Raw genomic sequence first — 23,337 nt, forward strand, 5'->3', positions numbered from 1 at the left:
GAATCCAGATCAGTCAACCAAATTATTCTAGGGGAATACGGGCCAAGTGAAACGGGGGCTGTGTGCCGCATGTTAAAGGTTGGGTTGGAGTCATGATTGGTGTAGGAGAGAAGGCTGTGTCGAGCAGGGTCCCTGGGAACAATTACTCAAAAAAAGAAACAAACCGGGCACAAAGGAGGGGCCAGCAGAACTAAGCTCTAGGGTTCAAGCCAAGTCCAGTAGCCATGTAGACGATCAGTGGGACCCTGCCGCGTACAAGACGGAATAAAAAGCTATGATAAACGAGTACGGTTTGACCTTTCTTAGTCAGGTACTAGGGCTTGGCACCCGACCTGGAGAATTGACCAGCCCCCTCCCCATACGTATATTCTCTTTTTCCTCTCTCAGGGGGATCCCTTAAGTCTAATAGTTTAAGGGGATGAGCTTGTTCAAACGACGTCACATATTACCATTTATCCTCCCCCAAAGGTCAAGATCAAACACGCCTCTCTGTAAATCACTTTCGGTGTATATTCTACCCCCTTTTCACAGAAACCCGCTATGGACCGCAGTCTCGGACCATATCGGTTCGGATACCCAGATGATGGTCTCGCCAGGTACATTTTAGGCGACGTGTTGGAACAATACCTCTCGTGCGACGAGTACTTCTGGTGGCAGAACTTACGCGTCGGAAAAAAGAAATTTAAGTTCCAGGTCTTTCTGCATACCAAGGAAGAAGAACAGATGAAGATCTGGAAGTCATTCCGGCAGATGAAAACTGTAGACAGTACGTTAGATTTCTCTCCTTCTTATATTCCTTCCTTTTGTCCCCTCCAGGTTTACTTATAGTTCTCTGGGAAGATCTCCAATCTTCAGTGTGTACTAAAGGAGTCCCCTAGGGCCAATGGAAGATGCTATTGACCTCCACAGACCACGCCTGGGACAGTTTCTCTTGACATGGATGAAAGAGTCCGAGTTACGTCAGGCGAAAGATATCCTGAAGGAGGAAAACGATCCACATTATGAGAGGGCCATACAAGCCATAGAAAATGAACTGGTCCACAAGAAGGGGGAAGACGATGTAAAACATGGCTCTTCATGGTTAGTAATACTATTAATAGTTTTTGCCTTTGCCTCTCGTTCTCCTGGAATAATCCCACTAACGACATAATATTCAAGTTTCCCAACGGGTTGCTTCTGTTGTGCTGATTGCTGTTAATTTTATTCCGGATGCTGTGTGTTCAAGTTGAAGGATCTTTATACCCTCGATACCCTTTGGTGGCGATACTTTGGTGCCAAGACATTTGCTGTTTATCTTAATGGATGGTCGATAATCACGCTATTTATCTGATCCACGACGAAGTGGATCTTCTTGTAGATGATTGTTGCACAGGAGTAGACGGTTTGAAGTAAAATATACACTTGAGGTTGTTCTGATTCAGTTTCACGGTGTTACACCCTGGGACAGAATTCCTCTTCCGGCTATTCATCGCACGCCTCTTCGGTATGTAGTATGGAGCAATACTCTTAAGACATTATTATATATGCCTTGGTGGGGCATTTCCCGCACACAGGGTCTTTGCAATTGTTTCTTCTATTAACCCACTGCTTGCCAGAGAGGATGACATCAATTTGTCACGCTTCAAGTAGACTAAAATAGGGTGGTGTATTGTCAATAACTCAACTACTGTATAACTTAGCCCTGACATTCTGGATGCACGTGGCCAAGAAGAGTAAAGTGGCCAGAGTTTTATTTTTAGCCTCGGATTTCTTTTGGCCCCAAAAGATGACGAAACCCTGTAAACGTGATCTTCCTTTTCTAATCCATGTTACTCAAATTATGGGTTGCAAGGAATTATAGTAAAATGCCGGAAGTGATGAAGAAGCCTCGACGAAGTGCGCCAAAAGTCAAGACGGGTTGTCTTACGTGCAAGTAAGGGATCGACAACATATTCCCCACTGCATGAGTTGTTGTCTAACTGAGGCTATAAAATACCAAGGATTCGTCGGGTAAAATGTGACGAGCAGAAACCTCATTGCCACCGATGTACCAGCACCGGCCGCAATTGCGATGGATACTCTCTCTCGAACTCAATTGCGGTGCAGACCCAAGTTGGGAGATCCGTTCCCATAACCTCGTATAGCATCCCATTCAAAGTCCCGGGTAGCCAGGCTGATAGGCAGCTGTTACACTTCTACTGTTGCCAGGCTGCCGAGAGCTTATCGAGTTATACTGATCCGACGTTGTGGACCACTCTGATCCTGCAGAGAAGCTACCATGAGCCCGTCATCCGTCATGCACTAGTGACGCTAAGTTCACTATATCAGGATCATCTATCGGGGGAATTATCTCGTTACAATACCGCCAGCCCCCCGCCGCCGAGAGTTTTACAGCGTATCGCGAAGTGTCATCGACAGTTGAGGTCCTATCTTTCCACGGCTGGTGCTTCGCCAGAAGTCGCGCTTACATGTAGCACCGTATTCTATGCCTTCGAGACTCTCATTGGCAATCCTCAGCAAGCGATAAGACATCTTGACCTTGGTCTGAAACTCTTGCAGCGGTGCCAAAAGGACTCACCCTCTTCACACATGTCTAGGCCTGATGATATTGTTCCTCATATCACAGCTTTGTTCTCGTGTCTGGACATCCAAGCTAGTGTCTATGATCTTAGTCGAGGTCCTCCGATGCTCAGCCTGGTCTCATCGAACGAGGTCCACGGCGTGTACCATGTTGTCCCCGAGGCCTTGCAAAACATTGCCCAGGGTGAGGCTGTGCTTCTAAAACTTGAGAATTGGTTCACGCGTCACCTCAAAATTTATGCCGATGTCAAGCATAAACCACTAGCACAGATACCCCTAGAGGTACTACACGAGCGAGAGGTTCTTGAGATGCAGTTCGAACGCTTTATGACTGCGATAGAGGAGCTATATGAGGCCAGCGAGGAAAGATTTGCTAAGCGCATATTGCTACTGCGTATACAAGCACGAATGTACTACGGCGTCCTTCTACAGCGCTTTCCCTGGCCGTGTACGGAAGCATTGTCCGTTACCGCTGATCGGGGATCGTCCTCGACCTCAGTTATTCACCGGCAAATTAGCGACCACTGGCTGGACACTGCCCTCTCAGAGATATCGACACTTCTTGATACCCCCCCGGGATCTACTACGAGCTACAACCGACCTTTCACTCTCTCAACCCAGCTTGTTGGGGGACTGCTGCATGTTTGCCTCAAAACGACCAGTAAGCAAACGTTGGAGACGGCGATTTCTCTCCTGCAACATCCTAACTTGCCCAGCCGAGACGGGCTGTGGGATGCTAAAGCGGCCGCATCTGTAATTCAAGAACTCCTCGCACAAGTTAGCGGAGGACAAGGTGCAGGCGATGGAACTTCAACCACAGCCGTAGAATACAGTGGCCCCGCGGTGGCAGAATAATGCATTACACAACACCCAAAGCTGGATGTATAAACAATGAGGTAGATAGTATGCCTTATTCTCCGATCATATTCCACCGAAACGGTCTCGTGTATCTTCCCATTGAATAGGCTAAGGCTTACCCATATCCTGGAGAATGGCTGCGGCTGCACTAGGGATCTGTCGACGCACCCATGTCTAGGTTCGAAACTAGACTGTCTAAATATCGATGACACTAAACAACCATATACCGTCCTCTGTGGCTCCTCATAATTTCTGCAAAAAGATACCATGCAGAGTATTGAAGCGTAAGTACTTCTGATCGCTCTATTCTCCCACCTCTACTGAGAGACAGATCCCCGGCGCATAGCAATTCTCGTATAGACCCATGTCATTCTCTACGCGCAGGCAAACCTCCTTCCACTCAACAGAAACCCTGACCTGATCCCTCGGCAATTTGCGACCGGTTGCTTCCTCGTGATCGGCACGCCAACCCAACTTCCGATCCACAATCACCGCATCCGACGGGCCCTGCGTGAGTCTTGACCATAGCGACCGCCTCCGCTTAGACTTACTCTCATCTTTTGAGCTCGGCGACTGCGGCTCCCCGATAGATACAGGGAGCGCACCCTGCCCCTCAATCTTGTGACCACTCGCCGCAAGCCTAGCTCGAAGCGACGACTCTAGTTCCCGCAACACGGCAGGCTGTCGCCAGAACTCGATCGTATGTTCCTCTCCCTCTAGTTGGACGAGCTTTACTACCGTCGAGGTCGGGAATCCGACCGGCTCGGGCTCTTTCGGAGTGGAGTAGCTATTCTGCGTTCTGGGATGTAGTGATGTGACATTGGAGGGGATGAGAATGAAGGTAGTTTTGTACAGGCCTGACGATGCTTGCTGAGCTAGGAGTGGATCCACATACTGGGAGAGGATAGAGTGGACGCGTCGAACTCGACTTGTATCGAGATGGCGATGGAGGGATGTTGCTATGTTGGGTGTGATGGTGGAGAGTGGCTTCTCTGTGGGGGGTGAGCGAATGCTTTCTTCGTAGGAAGGGATGTCCTCCTCGTAAGTCGTAAATTCTGCCTTGGACATATTGGTTGGAAATTGTATATTCAATACTTCTGTTCTCGGTATGAGTGAGAAACGATTAGAAGAATTGAATTATTAGAAGGTGATATGCACGTCAGATGTAAGGCTGACAATTTATCCATGGCCATCGCCACGTGATATCCAATGGTCACGAGGGTCTTGCAACCCTTGAGGAGGCTCTTCATCGTCTGTTCTTGAGGGAATCACGGCAAGTGCAGTTATCTCAAAACTGCTTCTGGGATAATACGGGCCTAGCGGCTTGTTCCGCGTCGGGCGCAGAGCACAGCCATCATTTTCTTTGATACTATTCGCGGTTAGTTCTTGAAGGGCAAGTCCAATGAGGAATAACCCTAGAGCCAGCGATCTGGTAGGGCAGTTAGTGGTTAAATTCCACGGGTATATGATGCTTTCCTAGTAGACATACAGCTTTCGACTCTTGTAACAGCCAACCAATGAAATGTTGGACTGGACTGGACACTGAAGGGCGATCTTTCCGCGAATCAGGTGGCGCTTCCGTTAAGTAGGGCTGATCATGACGCAGTGTACATAATAGTGGAGGTTTCTAGATGAAATGACAATAGATCTCTAAAACAATGAATTCCGAGTAACAATCTGGCAGAATTCTGATTACTATATAATCATACTGCTCCTAGTCTTTAAGAATCTCATGTTGCCCCTGTCGAGCGATTTTTGGCACTTTACCTGCACGAAAACCACACATGAATGTTGCGCCCAGAACTGACCCACCTTAAGAAATGTCGGACACTCGGCTACAAACACCCCGATGCAATCATGCGATCGGGAGCCATCATTGGCCGCCTACGGCCATTATGTTTAATATCTAGATCGGAGGCACGGAGGTCGTCAGCCCCATATGTGCCTCGATGAAGCCATAGTTTTCAAGGAGTATGGATCTCGAGGATATAAAGCTAGGCTGCGCTCTTGCGATTGAGCTATATAGCAAACACATATATACATACTATTGAGCATTGGATATACTGCGGCATCAAGTAAAGAACTAAAGCCCTTAAATAAGTATAAAATGTCACGCCCAATCCTAATCATCGGCGGCGGGCTAGGAGGCCTCTGCCTCGCCCAAGCCCTCAAAAAGCACAACATCCACTTCAAGCTCTTCGAAAAAGATGCAGAAATCGACTTCCGCCCTCAAGGGTACAGACTCCGCGTCATGGAACACGGTATCTACGCCCTCCAGTATGCCCTAACACCAGAACTATATACCCTCTTCGAGCAAACTTGCGCCGCCGCTATCGCATTCGGCGTCCAGGTCAAAGCAGACGGGTCACTCGTGGACGATACAACCCGTATAGGGCCCCCTCCCCTGAAGGGCCCTAAGCCATATACAGTCGACCGGACGACATTCCGGAAGGTCCTTCTCACGGGGCTAAAAGACGACGTGTTTTTCGGCAAGGCACTTGATCACTACACGCTCCACAATGATGGTGTCTCAGCCCATTTCACAGACGGGAGTGTCGAGCACGGCGCGCTACTAGTTGGTGCAGATGGTGTGGGATCGCGCGTTCGCAAGCAACTTATCCCCGGTTTCAAGGTCATTGATACCGGCATGCGCTCATTGTACGGGAAGACGCCCATGACGCCGGAGTTTCTCGAGCGGTTTCCGCAGGAGTACCAGCGGGGCATGAATATTGTCATTGATGAGCGTGTTCCGGGGCAGCAGAAGACTATGCTTTTTGAGGCTACGTGGTTTCCGAATCTGGATGGGGTTTCGGAGCCGGAACTCCCTAGTCCGTATGTGTACTGGGTTCTTGGGGCGCATTCTTCGACAATACAGGTTCCGGATGAGAAGTTTTTGTACCTTGATAATGAGGAAGCTGCGGATTTGGCGGTCGAGCTTACGAAGGATTGGAGTCCTGGGCTGCGGGCTATTTTTGATATGCAGGGGGCAGAGCAGACGTCGACTCTGCGGATCTCGTCCGCTCCGTTGGAGATTCCTGCCTGGGGGGTTTCGCCGCGGGTGACGCTGCTCGGTGATGCGATTCATGTTATGCCACCGACCGGGGCGATGGGTCTGGTCACTGCCCTTAGGGATTCAGCGGAACTAGCGAGGAAGATTGTTGAGGCTGGTGGTGTTGACAAGGTTGATCCGAAGGTTATTGGTAGTTATGAGAGTGAGATGAGGGAGTTTGCGAAGATGGCTGTTGGAAGGAGTTGGCAAGGTGGTCTGAAGACGTTTGGCCTTCGGCCAGTTGAAGAGTGTGAGATGGTTGACTTGTAATTGTTGTTGCTCTGTATCTTTTCTTCTTTCACTTCCTCTCTTAATCAGAGTTGATATCTTGCTCTATTAGTGAAGATACTAGAGTGTATACGCATATAGTAGAACCTTATAAGTGTGAAATGCTTCAAAATATATATATATTAAGCCATCGCTATGTCTAACTGGAATCACCTATCTTCCGAATCCTATACCTAGTGACCTGTGACCCATCGCTGAGTTCCACAGCAACAGGCTGCAATGCGTACCTAAAGACCCAAGGAAACAAGACAAACCGCAGAAAATAATAGATGATACCCAATGACAATATGCCCAGAGCAACAACCGGGCTCAGCCAGTAGGGAAGATTGGTGTTTCCCTTTCCGTTGGGCGGCGGGATAAAAGGCATGATGATTAGGAACTTGGCAATGTTAGAAAAGATGTATACCAGAGACAGATGATTTAAGGGCGTGGTGCACATACGATATTACCCGCGAGATAGAATCCAATCACCACCCATGGAGCGGTGAATGCGGAGGTCCAATTTTCATGCTTGGATAGGCGAAGCTTGACTAGACCCACTGTGATGGCTGTCAAGAGGAAGGTAGTAGGGTACGAACTAAGGCTGACGATAAAGTTGAAGGCGTCTCCTGCTGGTGGTGCACAGATGAATAGCACTGTGATGCCTAGATGAACAGCCAGTGCGATAATGGGTGTCCGGAATGGGCGGTTCTGCATCATGATATTAGGGAAGGGTGTGATGCCGTCTTTAGCAAGTTCCTGCAGGACACGGGCTATTCGTCGAACATTTTAGTTTCGCGGCGTCCGAAGATGCTGTATGCATAGACACACTTACGGACTGTATATGCAATACCGAGGAGATGGCCAATGGCAGAGATGGCAACAAGGGCAGGAAGAGCCTTAGATCCGGCCGAGTCTCCGAAAACATTTTTGAATAGTGATGCTGCGATCGTAATATTGGAGTTGGTGAACTCCTCTTTTGGCACTGCGGCGAACTGTCCCCATAATGTAATCAGTACGGGGCTTCTTGAAAGAGCATGGAGATAAAGACGTACATAGGCTACATTTGCTAGAACATAGAGAACGGTAATTATACCCATCGCCGATGGCAGGGCAATACGAAGGGTCTTCTTGGGATTCTTCACCTCCGACAGAACCTAAACAAGTAGAGTACCCAGTTAGAAGGCCGAAGGACGTCAAACGGCGGCTAGGGTGGTTCATACCGCATTGACATTATCATAACCTTGAAAAGAGAAGATCGCATCTAATAGCGCAGTACCAATATTGTAGCCATTGTTAGATGTGCCTTTGAAAGAAGTGCTGACATCGAAGTTCCGCGGATCAGGGACTCTGCGATGACCGGCAAGAGCAGCAAATCCAGTGCATACGATAAAAAGTAATGTGAAGAGCTTGACTGCGCTCAGGAGATCTTGCAATCCTCTTCCTACCCTTGGTACAACTGTATGGATACTTACTGCAAAGGCAGCAGCAGCAATAGCCACGCCTCGCAATTTCCAGGTGGTTGACTCGACTCCTCCGGCTAAAAGAAGGTAGGAGGAGGACGTGATGGCGTTACTTGCGGAAACCTCTATCCAATAATTCTGTAAGTGGGAAGGCCCTTTAAGGCTTCGGGATATGTCACTCACGGAGGAAAACGCAGTAGAACAGATAGATGCAAGTTTGTAGGAGTTTTGGAGAAAATGATCGTTCAAGGTAGATCTTAATGCCTCCAGATCGCGGAATGCCGGTACCAAACTCCAACATTACCAAAGCGCCGCATGTAGAGATCATGCCTGCAACAATCCATAGCATCAAAGACATGCCGACACTCCCACTGAGTTTGAAAATTGTTGCTGGCGTTGAGAATATTCTGTGAGAACAAGTTAGACTGGAGTTTCGTTGAAGACACCGAAGCATGGACATACCCAGCGCCAACAATTTTGTTCACAATTAGTGAAATAGCCCCGAATACACCAATTTGCCTCTCTTGAAGTATATGCGATTCGATCACTTTCAAGGAGTCCTGCACTTTGAGGTCGTCATGGTCGGTGTCTTCATTCCGTGAATGAACTATGGATAGAAAATGAGCAGATATTCGTTTCTGGTAGGTTGACTTCAACTTACCCCAAGTTATTGTGTTATCGCCTTGCCCCATTCTCGTCACTTTGCAGGCGCAAGTTGTCCTCTAACTTTTCACGGATTCTTCGGGTCGCGTCTGTTTTGCATTTATATAGGAGTAGCCTAACTTTACCCACAATGAGACGAAATGCCATGCAATTGCGTGACGAGTAAGATATTACATAGTTAAGCCGCACCAAGCCGGGAAAGCTTAGAGCATCCCACATGATTTATGACTGAAGGGGTATGATAGGTAGTCGGTGGTTGGCCGAAGTATTGCTAATGTATGGCTTCAGATATGCTTGCGATGGTGTCATCGTCGGCGCGGCCACAGCCGACTTTTAGTCTATATTTTAATTTCTTTTGTTAATTAACACCTCCAACTGCAGTAACCCTGAACCCTGTCTATTAAAAAAATTAGTATTTAAGCTTAATTATTAAATTCGTGTCCCTGACTGTGGGCGCATATTGTCCTGTATCTCTCCTGTCCTCGAGGAGATAACGCAATACAAGAGTATGAAAGTGATATGCGTGTTTCTCTGGAACAGAGCACTGTAATCAATTCTTCGCTAGAATTGTGTCAATAGGGTAGTCAGGCTAATCCGAAGTAGTATGCGCGTCCATGTCTACTTGATCCTTAGCAGGACTTACTCTATCCTACGTCGTTCTAATCTGCTAGTAACAATAAGCTTGCTTATTCTATGAATTATAACTCTCAACCTCGTGTTCTATACTTTCTGTGCAGACTAGCCCCGACTTTTGAAATTCAAGTAAAACAATCCAATAATGAGGAAAATTCCCCCCACTTTCATATCATGTTAGATTCACTCTTATCTAAGAGTGCTAACAAGTCAGGAAAGCTCTCGATGCTGTGTATTTTAGCATATCTGCGACAATGGTTGTGGTGTTCTGATTCACAGGGAGTAAATGCCCCTGACCATGGTCATACAATTTGGCCGACTGACCGTCACACAACGAATAGAGTCCCAAACTCTCCTTATGCCACGGATCGTTCCTACCAACAACATGCGCTGTAGGAATCTGAATAACCTGCCCATGTACCGAGGCATCCAACAACTCAGACCCATCGTAGTTAAAAGGACGAGAGCCGCATATAAACACCGCAAATTTGAACAAATTAGTCTGAGGTTCATATGGGTGCAGAGTAGAATAGTGTGCTAAGAGAGCAGAGGCGACTGCACAGCCTTGAGAGAAGCCAATCAAGCCGTCAAATGGGCCGTCTTCCTCAATTATGGAGAGTATACCTTCTATTGCGTCGGTGACCGTTTCTCCTGGAGGTACTCGCTTGACGAAGTCCCACGTGTACCATTCTCGAAATGGGCCTAGATAGAGTGCCTCAATGCCTTCTCAGGGTTAGACGTTATACTGTAGAGGGCGGGTATGAGAGGAATTACCCTCGGCTGGAGGACAATCTACCTCTGCATCCACAAATTCAAATGAATATGTGGAGTCTTCTTTGAGAAGATGGTGGATGAGTGGTCCTAAGTAATTTAGTAGCGGATTTATGCCAGAAAGGGTGAGAAGATCGAATCTTACCTAATTGTATTTTGAAGATCTATACTTAGAGTTATTAGTATAGTCATGTTAGCTTTTGTGTAGTTTATACACACGTATATCAGAGTTGGTCCCGGCACCGTGAAGATAAAGTAGCCTCATATTGTTGTACGTTGGTACCTGATTCGTTGAGCTGGGATAAAGAGTAGTAAGATTGTAAGGATCTATACACCTGCTCTAATATAATCATTATAATATTCAACCCAGTTCTTTTCATCCGAATCTGATAATATGCCACGCAACTGATTGGTGAGTCCCCTCGGACAATTTCTTCGTGTCCAGACTAGAAACCCACCGACACCAACCACAAAGGAGCAATATTGTCCCCGCCTTTTATTATTCTTGGCGACTTCCAACACTAGCGTGAACTTGTCTCGGTGTTTTGTACTGTCTAGCCAGAAGTACACTTGCCGCTATAGCGGATACAATTGAAAGCATAGCTGTCACAAAAAATTGTTGATTGTACACTTCACCGTAAGCTGCACGAACCTTGAGAACCTCGTCCGGTGAGAGATGTAGTAGTGTCAAAGATGACGTTTTTATAGTTTCAAGCTGCTTTGAGCTTAAGAAGGCAGCTTTCTTCGGAAGTTCTTCGTTCATTATTGCATTATTGACCGCAATAGAAACACAACCTCCCAATGTGCGGAAGGTATTCACAAGACCCATTGCTGTAGCTATTTGAAGTTTAGCACGATTTTGCTGTTCAGAATAATATTAAAGGGCTACTAACCGTATTCTTCTTTCGAAACCCAGTCCCTTGCCAGAATCATAAATGACGGAAGCATGAGTCCGAAGCCTACACCTGTTACCACCTCGAAACCATATTGTCTAGCCGGCACGGATTGCTTAATGGACAAAGTGGATAAAAGCCCAACACCAATGACTTGTAGGCAGCCTCCGAGAGTCAGTAGCAATGTTGCAGAAGTTGGAAACTTGCGATAAAGCCCCCCGGAGAGGGCAGAGAACGCCGCTGAAGGTAGTAGTACCGGGAGAAGAAGCACGCCCGATGTAGTTGGGCTTTTGGAATTCACCTGCTGTAATCGCTGAGGTAGCTGAATGATGGTCGAATAGAACGAACTGCCCATGAAAAAGGCTGATCTGAGACTGAGTGAGTACAATCAAACAGATGTGACAGGTATATCTTTCGGTGGGAGTACCCACGCCATAAGCAAAGCAATATCCAACCTAAGCAGCAACGAAAGTGGGAATAAAGGAGATATTGAGAAATATCGCTGCATAATCAACTCGTAGATGATGAAAGATATAAGCGAGACACCGGATCCGACTAGACAGCCGATGATGACTCTACTCGACCAACCAAAATTGCTACCGGACGAATTTGCGCTTTGTAGAGAGTATATTAAAAGTATGGTCCCTGCTAAGAAGAAAATGGAGCCAGGTATATCAATCTGCTTCCATTTTCCTCTAATTGACTTGAACGCGTTGTGAGATCGTACGGCAGGCGCTACCATAAACGCACATATGGCAGAACCTGGTACACTGATAATGAAGTGTGATATTAGAATAAGAATAGGCACGGGGAAGAATAGTCATATTATGGTTCATACTTCAGGAGAAATACCCATCTCCATGTGGAATGCTGAGCAATCAGACCGCCAAGCAAAGGCCCTAGAATACTCGATAGAGCAAAAACGGAGCTAATGAGGCCGGAGTATACTCCTAACCAGCGGTCAGGTGTGATGTCAGGTACAATCACCATGGTCAAGGAGAAGAGCCCGGAGGCGCCGACGCCCTGGAGGGCACGAAAGATGATCCTATGCCGCGTTAGGTTTTAAATCCTGCCTATAATTATTGAAAAGGTATGAATACAGTTGTACCATGGACTGCGCGGCTCCGCATAGGCCAGAAAAAAGAGCAAAGGTGGCTAAACAGCTGTAGAAGACTGCGAACCGGCCAAAAATGTCGCTAAGCCTGGCGTGTAGTAGTAAAAAGCCTACCAACGGCTCAGCAATCTGTGCGTAGTGCATATTGTTGAACAAAGAACTATCACAGATTTCTCCCCACCATTGAAAGCTACCATATATGCCGTTACTATCCAGGTGTACCGGCGAAAATCATCGAAATGCTCGGCGATGGTGCTGAGGGCCGTGGCAACGATAGTAGTCTCGAGGGCGGATAAGAAAAGTGCGAGAGCCAATCTACCGTTAGACATATGGTTAGTACGGATCAAATAGAAAAAAGCTCTTACTGTTTCTCTACCCTAGCACGGAAAGATGTAACTTGTATCCTTCCAGGCGTATGGTCGGCATAGGGTCATCTTGCGAGCCAGTAAGGACTTGTGACATTTTCCTGACTGCGCTAGTATGTTATCAATCCAAGACAGAAATCTAGTGCGTTATTTCTGGATCCGTTTGTATATGATATTCTTTCAGACCATTTGCGTAGAAACCCGGGTGGTGTGAACTCGGCAAGTTTTATTTTCTCGACTCCGGCTCGGTGGGTTTATAAAGGGCAGACCGCCCGTCTGGAGGTCTTAGTACATATGAACCCTTTCCGGCATGGCAGTTAAAGTACTATGAATGTGTTCAGCAGCCACTGTATTTTGAGGTGCTATAGGTTATCATGCTAGACTCTCCGTATATCAGACTTGTTTTCCTAGTTGTTTGCGCAGAGCTGTTCCGGCGTCTGTATAAAGTGTTGACTATAGGGTTCACCGGACCCCTGTCCAAGGTCCCTGGCCCCTTTTGGAACAAGATATCGCCCGTGCCGTGGCGTGTGGAATTTCTCCGGGGAACTGCATTTCTTCTGGCTCAAGACCTACACAGGAAATACGGTGACATTGTGCGAGTAGGTGAGTTGTCCATACCGACCGTGGGTAAGCGATAATTGACATTCGCATAGCACCAAACTTAGTTCTGGTGTCAGACGCCAGTTCCGTACATAAAGTTCTTTCCGAGTTGGACCTGCAAAAGAGCCCTTTATATGAGAAATATAGACAAAAACCTCATATTGCCACATTGTTTACGGAACGTGATAAGGCAAAGTACAGGGTCCGGGTAAGGTTGATGAGCTAAAAGGATAACCCCGAGGGTTTTTAACAGGCTAACATTTATTAGCGGAGACTACTATCCAACGGATTTTCGATAAGCTATCTAAAAGCCCTTGAGCCGTTGATGCTGGATTGCATCCAGGTATTGCAAGATGTCCTGGAAGAGCGCTGTTCAGTCGAGGACGGTGCGGCCGTCGTGAACATCTATGACTTAATCAGCAGTCTCGCATCTGTAACTAAAACTCTGCAGTGAACGCTACCAAATAGATACAAACTAATAGCAATGTGCAGGACATAATGAGTGAATCATCCTTTGGAGGCTCATTCGGACTCGTCAGACACGGACACCACCCACTGAAGACCAGAATCACGAACTACATGAAAAAAGCAGCTTTGTTCCAAACGATCCCCTTGTTGAACCTTGTTTCTACGCCGCGAGACGAAGAATTGGATGCTACTGTCCAGTCTATCCTTGACAAACGACTGCATAGCGAGAAATTGGACGGACGGAAGGACCTTCTCCAGATCCTGCTGGAGGCCAGCGCCGAGAGCCCGGATACACTGAGCCAGGAACATATCAAAGCAGAGATGTTTGTTTTTCTGTAAGTTCTTACCATCATCTCACTTTCTTATACATAGATGCCTCCATCCCTTTTTAGATTTCCACACATTTTTATGCTGATGATTTGGAAGTCTTGCCGGGAGTGACACGTCTGCTGCCACAGCAACGTTCTGTCTTATGAAACTGCTCGAGAATCCTACTACCCATCGGACTCTAGTACAAGAGTTGGAAACTCTTCTGCCTGGTCGTAACGATCTGATCGTGGATGAGAGGTCTCGGAATTTGCCCTATTTAAATGCAGTCATTTACGAAACACTTCGACTCCTTCCTCCTGCAGCCGGAGGTAAGCACCACACTCAAGCACTAGTTGTATTATCTCTTGTATGACTGAGTCCCGTGTAGGGTTTGCTAGACAAGTTTCCACACCGATTGTCTTACAAGACTACGCTCTTCCAGAGGGAGTAAGTATCAAAGACGTCTGTCTTCGTATAAGGTCGCTGATTAACGTGAACTAGACCCTGGTAACAGCAGACACTACAACCCTCCACCGAGACCCGCGCGTGTGGCCGGATCCTGATGCTTTCATCCCAGAACGCTGGATCGATGGTCATAAAGGCGTGCGGGCCTCAGAGAGGAACTGGTACCCATTCTCGGCAGGCTCCAGGACATGCATTGGAAAACAGTGGGACCCCATACCCTACAGTCAAAATCTAATCATCAGGGCTAATTTCGTCCCAGATTCGCGTTAAAAGAAGTTCGGCTAATTCTGGCCACTCTACTACGCCGATTTCACATCTCTCTTGTACCGGATCAGAATATAGAATTCCGGCATCATAGCGTTCTGTATATCAAATCTGGTGAGTATTTAGTACGCATACGGCAGAGGATGGGGTGAGGTTGTGGGCAACACCGGGTCGGTGGTCAAAGGGGATTTTAGGGGTTGGAAATTCTCCGAGGCAGCACACAATACTGAGGCTGTAGCACTAGCGTATCAACATATAAAAACCTGCTATTGGACACTTGTTTACTTCATCCTAGCGAGCTAGCATAATTGCAAATATTTTGAACACCCAAAATGACCAACAGACCGAAGCGATTCCGTGTAGCGATTATTGGAGGGGGCATTGCAGGTCTCATACTCGGACAATTACTCTCGGCTAGCCCTGACATCGAAGCGCAAGTCTATGAGCGGAACAATGAAAGCGAGGATCGCCTAGCCGGGTATCGGATACAACTGAGTCTAGAAACGCTCGAACTGTTGAAGACCCACTTGCCTGTCGAAACTTGGGACAGAGTTCTACCTAGCGTTGGTAAGACTCCGAAAGAAGGGTACTACCATTCCTGTTTCATGCGACCCGACGGGCATATTTTCTACACGTATTTGCCAGACGAGTTTCGATCTACTGCAGCAGTTTCACGGCTGAGGCTGCGGAAGGGGCTACTACATGGGTCCGCCAAGTTCTTGCGGTTGGGAAAGAAATTCTCTGGGTACGAAGAGTTGGAAGATGGGCTAGTGAGAGCTCATTTTACGGATGGAAGTAGTTGTGTTTGCGACCTTCTTATTGGTGCTGATGGCATATCATCGCGCGTGCGACGCAAGCTTTTACCGCACATAAAAACAGTGCAAACTGATATGGCCATCATTTACTTCAAGGTGCCGTACACCCGGGAGGTGGAAAGTATGATCCCGTATAAGACTGGTTGCCTAGTAGGTGGAGTCTTCCCCCGAAAAGGTGTTGATGCTAAACAATAAGGTCCTGTACCCGAATGGCCAGGAAATCACGATTATGACGTGGCAGAATCCGGAGCAGCCGTATGCGAAGGGACTTGACCCGGAGCATATTGAACCGGAAACTTCCTATGTCATGGTCGGATTTGGAAGCCGACTAGATAGTTTTATCAATCGGTCAAAACCACCGACTGAGATGAGTTCGAGTGAGCTTAAGGAGGAGTGCATTGCGAGAGTCCATGAACACCCGACCCACTCTTCTATCAAGGCATTGGTAGAGCTCATAGTTACGGACTCATGTTATACGAATATCTTCAGGATGGTTGATGTTCCGAGGGCCTGGGACTCGGATAGAGTCACACTTGCAGGAGATGCGGCCTTCAAGTGAGTACATACCGGCCGATGAAAATCCTTCGTCCAGGAGACTCACACATGCCAGCATGGCCCCATTTCTAGGCAAAGGCGCCGCTTGTGCTATGATGGATGCTATAGACCTAGCCAAGACAATAATAGGTCTGCCTCAAGCAACGGCTCAGGACCGCCGACTCATGCTGCGACAGTATGTTAATACTATGCGGGAAAGACGGCTAAAGGAGAGGAAACGCAGCGCATTTGTCATGAACATCTGTTTCTTCGGCACGACCACCTTCCGTGCTGCCCTGCGAGACTATGGAATGGAGGTCGCCAATCTTTGGCTCACCAGCAGCATCTCGGCCAAAATGCTCCTTATGGCCATCGGACTGTTGGCATTGTTGCTTTGGGGGCCAAGCGGCGTATTTCTCACGAAAATAGGCCGATATGTCTAGGGCACAGTAGTCCAGATGTGGGGTCAAGGATACCATAACGTCTTATTTGATTTTCGCCCGATTTGACTGTATGTTTAATATGTGCTTCGATGCGTGTTACAATATTGTAGACACTGAAAGACAATCAATCCATTCATAATCAATGACGCAGTGTATTCACATCCGACCTAGCAAGAATGGGGGTCCTGACGGTGACTTTCCCCTAAGCTTCTTAGACACATATTTTATGCCTATCGATCTTATTCTCGTACTCCGAGGCAACCTGGATCGAGACCGCTTTTGCCAATCATTATCTGAAACCCTGTCTTTTTACTACCCAGTATGTGGCCGTTTTCAACGGCCCTCCCAAACCACGCAAGGAGAGCTGAGACTACAACTCTACAACTCCGTCCCGATCTTCTGGCTCCCAGATTCAAAGTCTGCTTTTCGCCGCTACAACTGGAAATCCTTTGTGAAAAGTGTTTCTACCAGCAGAATTATCAAGGGCCAAGGCACACCATTGCTACAAGTGACAGTGACGCATTTACCAGATACGTCGCAGTCAGTCATAGGTGTGAGTTTCTGTCATCTTCTAGGAGATGCGTCATCTCTCTGCTCCTTTCTTAAGGCATGGTCGGACATATACACCACTGGTACGATGCTGAACAGTCCTCCGGCTCTGGAGCGAATAAGGTTCTCCACCGAAGCAGTAGCTATACCGACGCCAGTTGACAAAATCCCACAACGACTGCCGCGCCGCTCACAGCGATTTGCCCCGAAAATGTTAAGCAAAGTTAAGGCATACGGTCCGCTGGCTTACGCAGTCGTCTTTAAAACGCTTGAATACGCAAGATTCCGCATATCATCAAGTGACCTAGCCATACTATCAGAGAAGGTGCAGTCTCGACTATTGCCAGCAACCTGTTCAACTCAAGACGCCTTCAAGGCATATCTTCTGAAGGCCCTGAATCGTTTTGTCTACAATGGTCTCACAGCCCTCCCACGCATTACTCGTATAGTCACAATTGTAGATGCAAGGAAGGTGCGCGAAGTATCCAAGACATATTTCGGGAATTGCATTACTGCTGTAGATACACCGTATCTACCAGCATCGAAGTCACTAGCTGAGATAGCTCTCGCGGTTAGAGACGGGATCCTATCGTTATCACCAGAGGCTCTGAGAGCAGGGGATGACTGGATCCAGGCGATCCAGTCGGCCAACGGTCTGATGATGCTCACTCCTGCATTTGACCCGGATACCTTGTATGTCAACGACTGGACGAAAATTTCAGTGGAATCAGTAGATTTTGGCCTCCACCAAGATTTGTTTTGTCAGCCATTGGAGGTGGAAAATTTACCAGTTAGGAACTGGTGTATGATTTACCGCGCAAACGACCACCAAGGGAGTGACGACTTGAGGTTCGCATATGAGGCTCAAGTAGCGGTACCAAGAGGCAAGGCAACTTCCTTGGTGGAGGGGGTTACATCAGATATAGATGAAGGATTTGCAGAGTATTTCTGGTGAAGATGAAGTTTTGTCGGCTCGCATGGCTAACGAGCGCACAAAAGGCTGACTAGAGCAGAAACTACGTCTCGGCCATTAAAGGAGAGAGCCCCAGGGCTCCTTGTTTACTGTAGCAGCCAGTACTGTATCTTATCACCTGACGCCCGGCCGTACCTGGTACCCGATTGTTTGATATATACTGACTTTTTATTATTATTATTATTTAAATAATATAACCCTATTAATACTATAAAGATGTTTTTTTATACTAAACTATTACGATATTCTGCCTGTTTGAGTATCTTTAAAACTATTAAAATAGCTCTTTAGATTCTATCTAGATATATTAGGAAAACTGTAGAAATACCTTATAAAAATATTAATTTTATAGTACTAGAGCTTCATATCAAAATCTGGTTTCCCTAGGAAATCAGGCAGCAGGGGGAGGGTGGGCGGCAGGTGATTAGGTACCGTAGCCAATGCAATTTACTTTTCCCTGCCAAGAGATCCTTGGTCAAATATGGGCCCGTCTCGGGGAATTTCTGTCGACGTTGCCTGAGCATAGTCCCTGCTACTGGAGTGGGGGAGAATATATAGCCGTACACAATGTAGCCCAGGGCTATCCGTGTCGCCTCAGACAAGGCAGGACCAAATCGCAGTAGAACAGGGACGTGATAATGTACTGGTATCTCCTGACGGCTCTGTCCACAACTCTGTTACCCATCGCGGCGAACGCTGTTCAAAGCGACGAAACAAACCCCCAGGATTTGTCTCATAGTAAGTTGACCCGGTAGTTCTTTTCATAACTTTGTCGCTAAAAGCTACGTTTACAGCCTTCATAAACACCACACAATGGCTCGCCGCGCGTGCCAAGGTCGATTCATGGATAGCAGCAATGGATACGACCGAGAAAGCATTCGTTGTGACTGGTACATTCTCAGGGACTTGCATTGAGGATATAGCACCAATTAAGAGTATTGGGTTTTCAGGCTTATGCCTCCAAGATGGTCCAGCCGGTATTCGTCTTGCTGATCTGGCCAGCGTCTTTCCCGCTGGAGTGACTACGGCGGCAACATGGGACAAAGAGTTGATGTATCAGCGAGGGTCAGCCATGGCTTCTGAGTTCAGAGCAAAAGGTGCACACGTTTTACTTGGGTGTGTACTACCTTTCAGTCCTTTTTTTTTTTTTTTTTTTTTTTTGAAAAAAAAAACTAACAATCTGTAGTCCAGCCGGAGGCGCCCTTGGACGAAGCCCTTGGGGCGGCCGTAATTGGGAGGGATTCTCGCCAGACCCTTACTTGACCGGTGCAGCCATGGACTACACAATCCGAGCAATTCAGGACGGAGGCGTCCAGGCTACTGCAAAGCATTTTATCGGTAACGAACAGGAGACAATGCGAAAGCCTACCATGATCAATGGAAAGATGGTTGACTCAGTATCCTCCAATATTGACGATCGCACTCTACATGAGCTGTATTTGTGGCCCTTTGCAGACGCCGTCCATGCGGGAGTAGCGTCAGTGATGTGTGGATATAACCGGGTTAATGGGTCCTACAGCTGCGAGAATGCGCATCTTATGAACAAAATTCTGAAGGATGAGCTGGGGTTCCAGGGATATGTTATGTCTGATTTCCTTGCTACACCTCACGGTGTCGACCCCATTAAAGCGGGACTGGATATGAACCAACCTGGGCCAGCATCTCTGCTGCCATTGACTGAGACCTACTGGGGAAGGAACCTTGCGGCCGCTGTGGAAAATGGCACTTTAGCGGAGGCAAGACTAGATGACATGGTCCGTCGGGTTCTTACTCCTTATCTCTACCTAGGTCAAGACAAAGACTATCCAGCCATTGACCCATCATCTGGCCCACTTCTGTACAATAGCTTTGGATATCCCGTTCCAGGCGGGTTCACACCAGCAGGTCGCGATGTCCGAGGGAATCACTCCACTCTCATACGCAATATAGCTGCAGCGGGGACAGTTCTCTTGAAGAATGAGAACTCTATCCTTCCCCTAAATAAATCATTGACGAACATAGGTGTCTTCGGCAACGATGCAGCCGATCCAACGATGGGGCTTTTGTATCCCAAGACCGATGGAGCAGAAATTGGGACGGTCATCGTGGGAGGAGGATCCGGCGGTGGCCGGCCCAGCTATATTGTCAGCCCTCTGGATGCAGTCAGAGTCTATGCACAAGGGATTGGGGCACGGGTGCAGTACGTCACAAATAATACTGCCATCGTAACGGGAAGTCTCACGGGTCTATATCCCTTGCCCGAAGTCTGCCTTATGTTCTTGAAATCTTGGGCATCAGAGGGTGTCGACCGCAGCACCCTAGTGCCGGACGACAACTCGGCAAGTGCCGTGAATAAGATTGCCTCACTATGCCCTGGTAGGACTATCGTGATCACTCACTCCGGAGGGCCAGACATTATGCCATGGGCGACGAACCCTAATGTCAGTGCAATCATTGCGGCACATTACCCCGGCCAAGAATCTGGAAACTCCATTATGGATATACTGACCGGGAGGGTGAATCCCTCTGGGAAACTCCCATATACGATTGCTGCTGAGGAAGCAGACTATAATACCCCCATAGTGAATATCACAGGGCCTGAGGCTGAAGACTCGTCAGCGTGGCAAAGTGATTTCACGGAAGGGCTCTTTATTGACTATCGGCACTTCGATCAAAAGAACACTACTCCACTTTACGAATTCGGGTTTGGACTGAGCTATACGACCTTTGACCTGGTATCCGATCTGACAATCTCCGCGCCGACGTCGAAGGTTCCTGCACGTCCACCAGTGACAAACGGAACGCTTGCATTGGGTGGAAACCCGAGTCTCTGGAAGACACTAGTGGTGTGCTCAACTGAGGTAACCAACACTGGCCATCTCACAGGGGCTACAGTAGTCCAGTTATACATCTCTCTGCCTGAAGGTAATGTTCCGGCTGGCACTCCAGTTCGCGTACTTCGTGGATTCGAAAAGGTCGAGCTTGTACCTGGAGAGACAAAGAAAGTCTCTTTCGCATTGACACGCCGTGATATGAGTTACTGGGATGTTGTTGCCCAGGACTGGAAGATTCCGAGCGGCGAGATAGTAATTAGTGCTGGGTTTAGCTCGCGGGATCGACGGGTTACTTCTACCGTCAGCTTGGTGTGAAGAATGGAAGGCCGATAAGTGAGATGCCTGCAGAGTTGGATTTAGTAGTGTACGGTGATACATATGTAATTTATATAGAAGTAGAGAACTAAAGGACAAGACAGTTTTGGGTATAACGGTACGAAAGAGGTTTTGAGACACCATTGGTAATAGATTTAAAGTATTCTACTCGTAGTTTACATCTACTTCCACATATTGGCGACCGCACCAGCCCATTCTCTTAAAGCCCTCCTTTCAGCCCACGCCCACCTCCCTGCCGCAATTGAAGCCAAGGGTACGAGGCCAAGTGTAAGCAGACTAATAAGCCACAGATCCCAGTTCTTGGCTTTGAATGCCGACATTCGCATATCGGCCGTTTGAAGGTGCATAGGTCTCAGCTCCCGGCCCCCGTCATATCGTGCCTCGGTATCATAGATCAGTTCCTCAATGAGATCGGCGCCTAGTTCCTTTCGGCGACAGGCGATGTGCGCGATACGCTGCATTCGCTCGCAGTTCCGCTTATACTCCCCATTTGTATCCTCAGAGAGGAGGCCAATTTTACGACAGACCTCGTCTGGCGTGAATCGGAACTTATCTAGGGATTCGGAGGTTCCGCTTGCGACAAGCCGCGGCACGTTGGATAGTTGGTCAAAGAAGAATCCCATGGCTAACATTGCTTTTCCATGGTACAGGCCTTCGTTGGCGCTGGAGCCGCCCCCGTGAGTTAGGTAGATGCGCGTATGCGGATGATCGAGGATGGCCCGTTGAGGTGCAAAAGTTGTAAAGAGAAAGTTGGAATCCTCTCCATTGATTAAGGAGGCGAAGGTGATAGATTTACCGAATTTGTCAGTGAATCTTTCTTCAAGATCAATATCCCGGCGACCATTTCGAGAAACGGACCAGATCACCCCGTCAATATACCCCCGAGCTATAGCTGCTAACAAGCCCTTGACGAGCTTGACCGCGTCTGTATTAGAGAGAATAATATGGGTGCCGAGTGCCAGGTAGAGCGTCTTCGAGTGTTGAGCCAAGAAAGATTCATAGGGCTCTTCTAACGCTGGGTACTCATCGGCGAGAATGGGTCCGACCGCTGCGACAAGCGGCGGTAGGTCTTTAGGCACCTCAAGGCCAAAGAAGGAGTTGATCAACACCAGGTGGTTGGGCTTGCTGGGCGTCGGCAGTTTATAGGTAACACCTGCCGCTTGTCGCATCTTCTTAGTCCACTTTATCCAGCGCAGAACTGACGGCAACGCGTGTACCATAACTAGCTCATTTCTGATACGCGACCAGATTGACGCGTGCTCTGAGGTAAGCGTGCCATCAATCTGGAAGCCCGGTTGGCCCGGAATATATGAGCAAGGGCATATCAAGGCCGGCATTTGCGGGTACATTATCGCGATGGGAAGGTTGTATTGATAGAGGATGTCCTTCGCAGCATCAACAAAGAAGTCTACCAGAAGCAAGTCAGGCCTCGTTGCAGGGTCGTCCACTATCTGTTTGAGGTGTTTATAGGTCTGTGTCCAGAACGAGTCGAATAGGTATTTCGAATCCATCACGCCGGCAAAGCCCTTTGAGGCATCCCATTGCCGCATGCGCAAATAATGCGCTTCAAGCGTCTCGTGAGAGGGACCGGGGCCCATCAAATGAAGCTGGTTCACATATTCGTAACCTTTTGTCCAGTTTTCCTGGCCTTCGAGTGTGGCGAAATCAACAATATGTCCACGAGTAGAAAGGACTTTTCCCACTTCGAGTACGGGGGCTGAAAGACTACATCAGCTTTCGCACGAGCAAATCTCGTCCTATGGTTGGAGCGCTTACCAGCGTGAGTAAAACCGCCCACGGTCACTACCATGAGGATCTTACGTGGTGGGTTGTGGCTACTCATGGTCGCAAAGATAACGAGACTGAATACGAGAAGAAGGATCAAAAAAAGTTTATCTGGTTGAGTAATTAGACTGGAGAATGCGCAGCTTGTTCTAGGCTGACTCCCTCAGCCTGGCGAAAATGAAATGAAATGAAAGAACGTCGGGCAATTGAGATCACGAGATCCTCGGACAAGAAAGAAAACCTCCGAAGCTAAGTCCAAAAGGAAATTGTCCGAGGATGCTGACGGGAGATTCATTCAGTTCACTCAGCCCTAGCCCAGATCTGCATCATGCCATTAACGGTTTAGAG

At 47.9% G+C, this 23,337-nt stretch overlaps 10 protein-coding genes across 10 annotated transcripts; 6 read left to right on the plus strand and 4 right to left on the minus strand.

Moving 5' to 3' along the window:
• Positions 1 to 540: 540 nt before the first annotated feature.
• Positions 541 to 3,414, plus strand: BDW43DRAFT_314881 (uncharacterized protein; the record flags this gene model as incomplete). Its single annotated transcript, XM_032047934.1, has 3 exons — positions 541 to 766; positions 879 to 1,080; positions 2,034 to 3,414. The coding sequence occupies 3 exons, from the start codon at positions 541 to 543 to the stop codon at positions 3,412 to 3,414; spliced, it is 1,809 nt and encodes a 602-aa protein (XP_031896327.1).
• Positions 3,415 to 3,567: 153 nt separating this feature from the next.
• Positions 3,568 to 4,659, minus strand: BDW43DRAFT_187963 (uncharacterized protein). Its single transcript, XM_032038976.1, has one exon. It carries the CDS (start codon positions 4,483 to 4,485, stop codon positions 3,721 to 3,723), a length of 765 nt encoding a protein of 254 aa, XP_031896328.1. The 5' UTR covers positions 4,486 to 4,659; the 3' UTR covers positions 3,568 to 3,720.
• An 865-nt stretch (positions 4,660 to 5,524) lies between these two features.
• On the plus strand, positions 5,525 to 6,736 carry BDW43DRAFT_322133 (FAD-dependent oxidoreductase; the record flags this gene model as incomplete). Its single annotated transcript, XM_032049494.1, has 1 exon — positions 5,525 to 6,736. The coding sequence occupies one exon, from the start codon at positions 5,525 to 5,527 to the stop codon at positions 6,734 to 6,736; it is 1,212 nt and encodes a 403-aa protein (XP_031896329.1).
• Positions 6,737 to 6,859: 123 nt separating this feature from the next.
• BDW43DRAFT_288091 (amino acid/polyamine transporter I) lies at positions 6,860 to 9,104 on the minus strand. The gene is made up of 8 exons (XM_032043240.1): positions 8,858 to 9,104; positions 8,659 to 8,803; positions 8,380 to 8,603; positions 7,957 to 8,321; positions 7,789 to 7,890; positions 7,569 to 7,728; positions 7,196 to 7,506; positions 6,860 to 7,133 (listed from the first exon to the last, which is right to left on the minus strand). The coding sequence occupies exons 1-8, from the start codon at positions 8,886 to 8,888 to the stop codon at positions 6,894 to 6,896; spliced, it is 1,578 nt and encodes a 525-aa protein (XP_031896330.1). The 5' UTR covers positions 8,889 to 9,104; the 3' UTR covers positions 6,860 to 6,893.
• A 1,304-nt stretch (positions 9,105 to 10,408) lies between these two features.
• On the minus strand, positions 10,409 to 11,849 carry BDW43DRAFT_188082 (major facilitator superfamily domain-containing protein). Its single transcript, XM_032038977.1, has 2 exons — positions 11,157 to 11,849; positions 10,409 to 11,100 (listed from the first exon to the last, which is right to left on the minus strand). Exons 1-2 carry the CDS (start codon positions 11,509 to 11,511, stop codon positions 10,763 to 10,765), a joined length of 693 nt encoding a protein of 230 aa, XP_031896331.1. The 5' UTR covers positions 11,512 to 11,849; the 3' UTR covers positions 10,409 to 10,762.
• A 1,160-nt stretch (positions 11,850 to 13,009) lies between these two features.
• On the plus strand, positions 13,010 to 14,747 carry BDW43DRAFT_314886 (cytochrome P450; the record flags this gene model as incomplete). The annotated part of the gene is made up of 7 exons (XM_032047935.1): positions 13,010 to 13,238; positions 13,289 to 13,443; positions 13,504 to 13,668; positions 13,728 to 14,038; positions 14,130 to 14,341; positions 14,401 to 14,459; positions 14,514 to 14,747. 7 exons carry the CDS (start codon positions 13,010 to 13,012, stop codon positions 14,745 to 14,747), a joined length of 1,365 nt encoding a protein of 454 aa, XP_031896332.1.
• Positions 14,748 to 15,073: 326 nt separating this feature from the next.
• BDW43DRAFT_314887 (FAD-dependent oxidoreductase) lies at positions 15,074 to 16,533 on the plus strand (the record flags this gene model as incomplete). The annotated part of the gene is made up of 3 exons (XM_032047936.1): positions 15,074 to 15,706; positions 15,753 to 16,111; positions 16,167 to 16,533. The coding sequence occupies 3 exons, from the start codon at positions 15,074 to 15,076 to the stop codon at positions 16,531 to 16,533; spliced, it is 1,359 nt and encodes a 452-aa protein (XP_031896333.1).
• On the plus strand, positions 16,372 to 18,197 carry BDW43DRAFT_188197 (uncharacterized protein). The gene has a single exon (XM_032038978.1). The coding sequence runs from the start codon at positions 16,676 to 16,678 to the stop codon at positions 18,035 to 18,037; it is 1,362 nt and encodes a 453-aa protein (XP_031896334.1). The 5' UTR covers positions 16,372 to 16,675; the 3' UTR covers positions 18,038 to 18,197.
• A 462-nt stretch (positions 18,198 to 18,659) lies between these two features.
• BDW43DRAFT_288122 (beta-glucosidase) lies at positions 18,660 to 21,351 on the plus strand. The gene is made up of 2 exons (XM_032043241.1): positions 18,660 to 19,171; positions 19,242 to 21,351. Exons 1-2 carry the CDS (start codon positions 18,912 to 18,914, stop codon positions 21,181 to 21,183), a joined length of 2,202 nt encoding a protein of 733 aa, XP_031896335.1. The 5' UTR covers positions 18,660 to 18,911; the 3' UTR covers positions 21,184 to 21,351.
• Positions 21,314 to 23,190, minus strand: BDW43DRAFT_288124 (glycosyltransferase). The gene is made up of 2 exons (XM_032043242.1): positions 22,981 to 23,190; positions 21,314 to 22,921 (listed from the first exon to the last, which is right to left on the minus strand). The coding sequence occupies exons 1-2, from the start codon at positions 23,045 to 23,047 to the stop codon at positions 21,366 to 21,368; spliced, it is 1,623 nt and encodes a 540-aa protein (XP_031896336.1). The 5' UTR covers positions 23,048 to 23,190; the 3' UTR covers positions 21,314 to 21,365.
• Positions 23,191 to 23,337: the final 147 nt, after the last annotated feature.

This window comes from Aspergillus alliaceus (assembly GCF_009176365.1).
Source record: "Aspergillus alliaceus strain CBS 536.65 unplaced genomic scaffold BDW43scaffold_52, whole genome shotgun sequence".
In the NCBI taxonomy this organism is placed as follows: domain Eukaryota; kingdom Fungi; phylum Ascomycota; class Eurotiomycetes; order Eurotiales; family Aspergillaceae; genus Aspergillus; species Aspergillus alliaceus.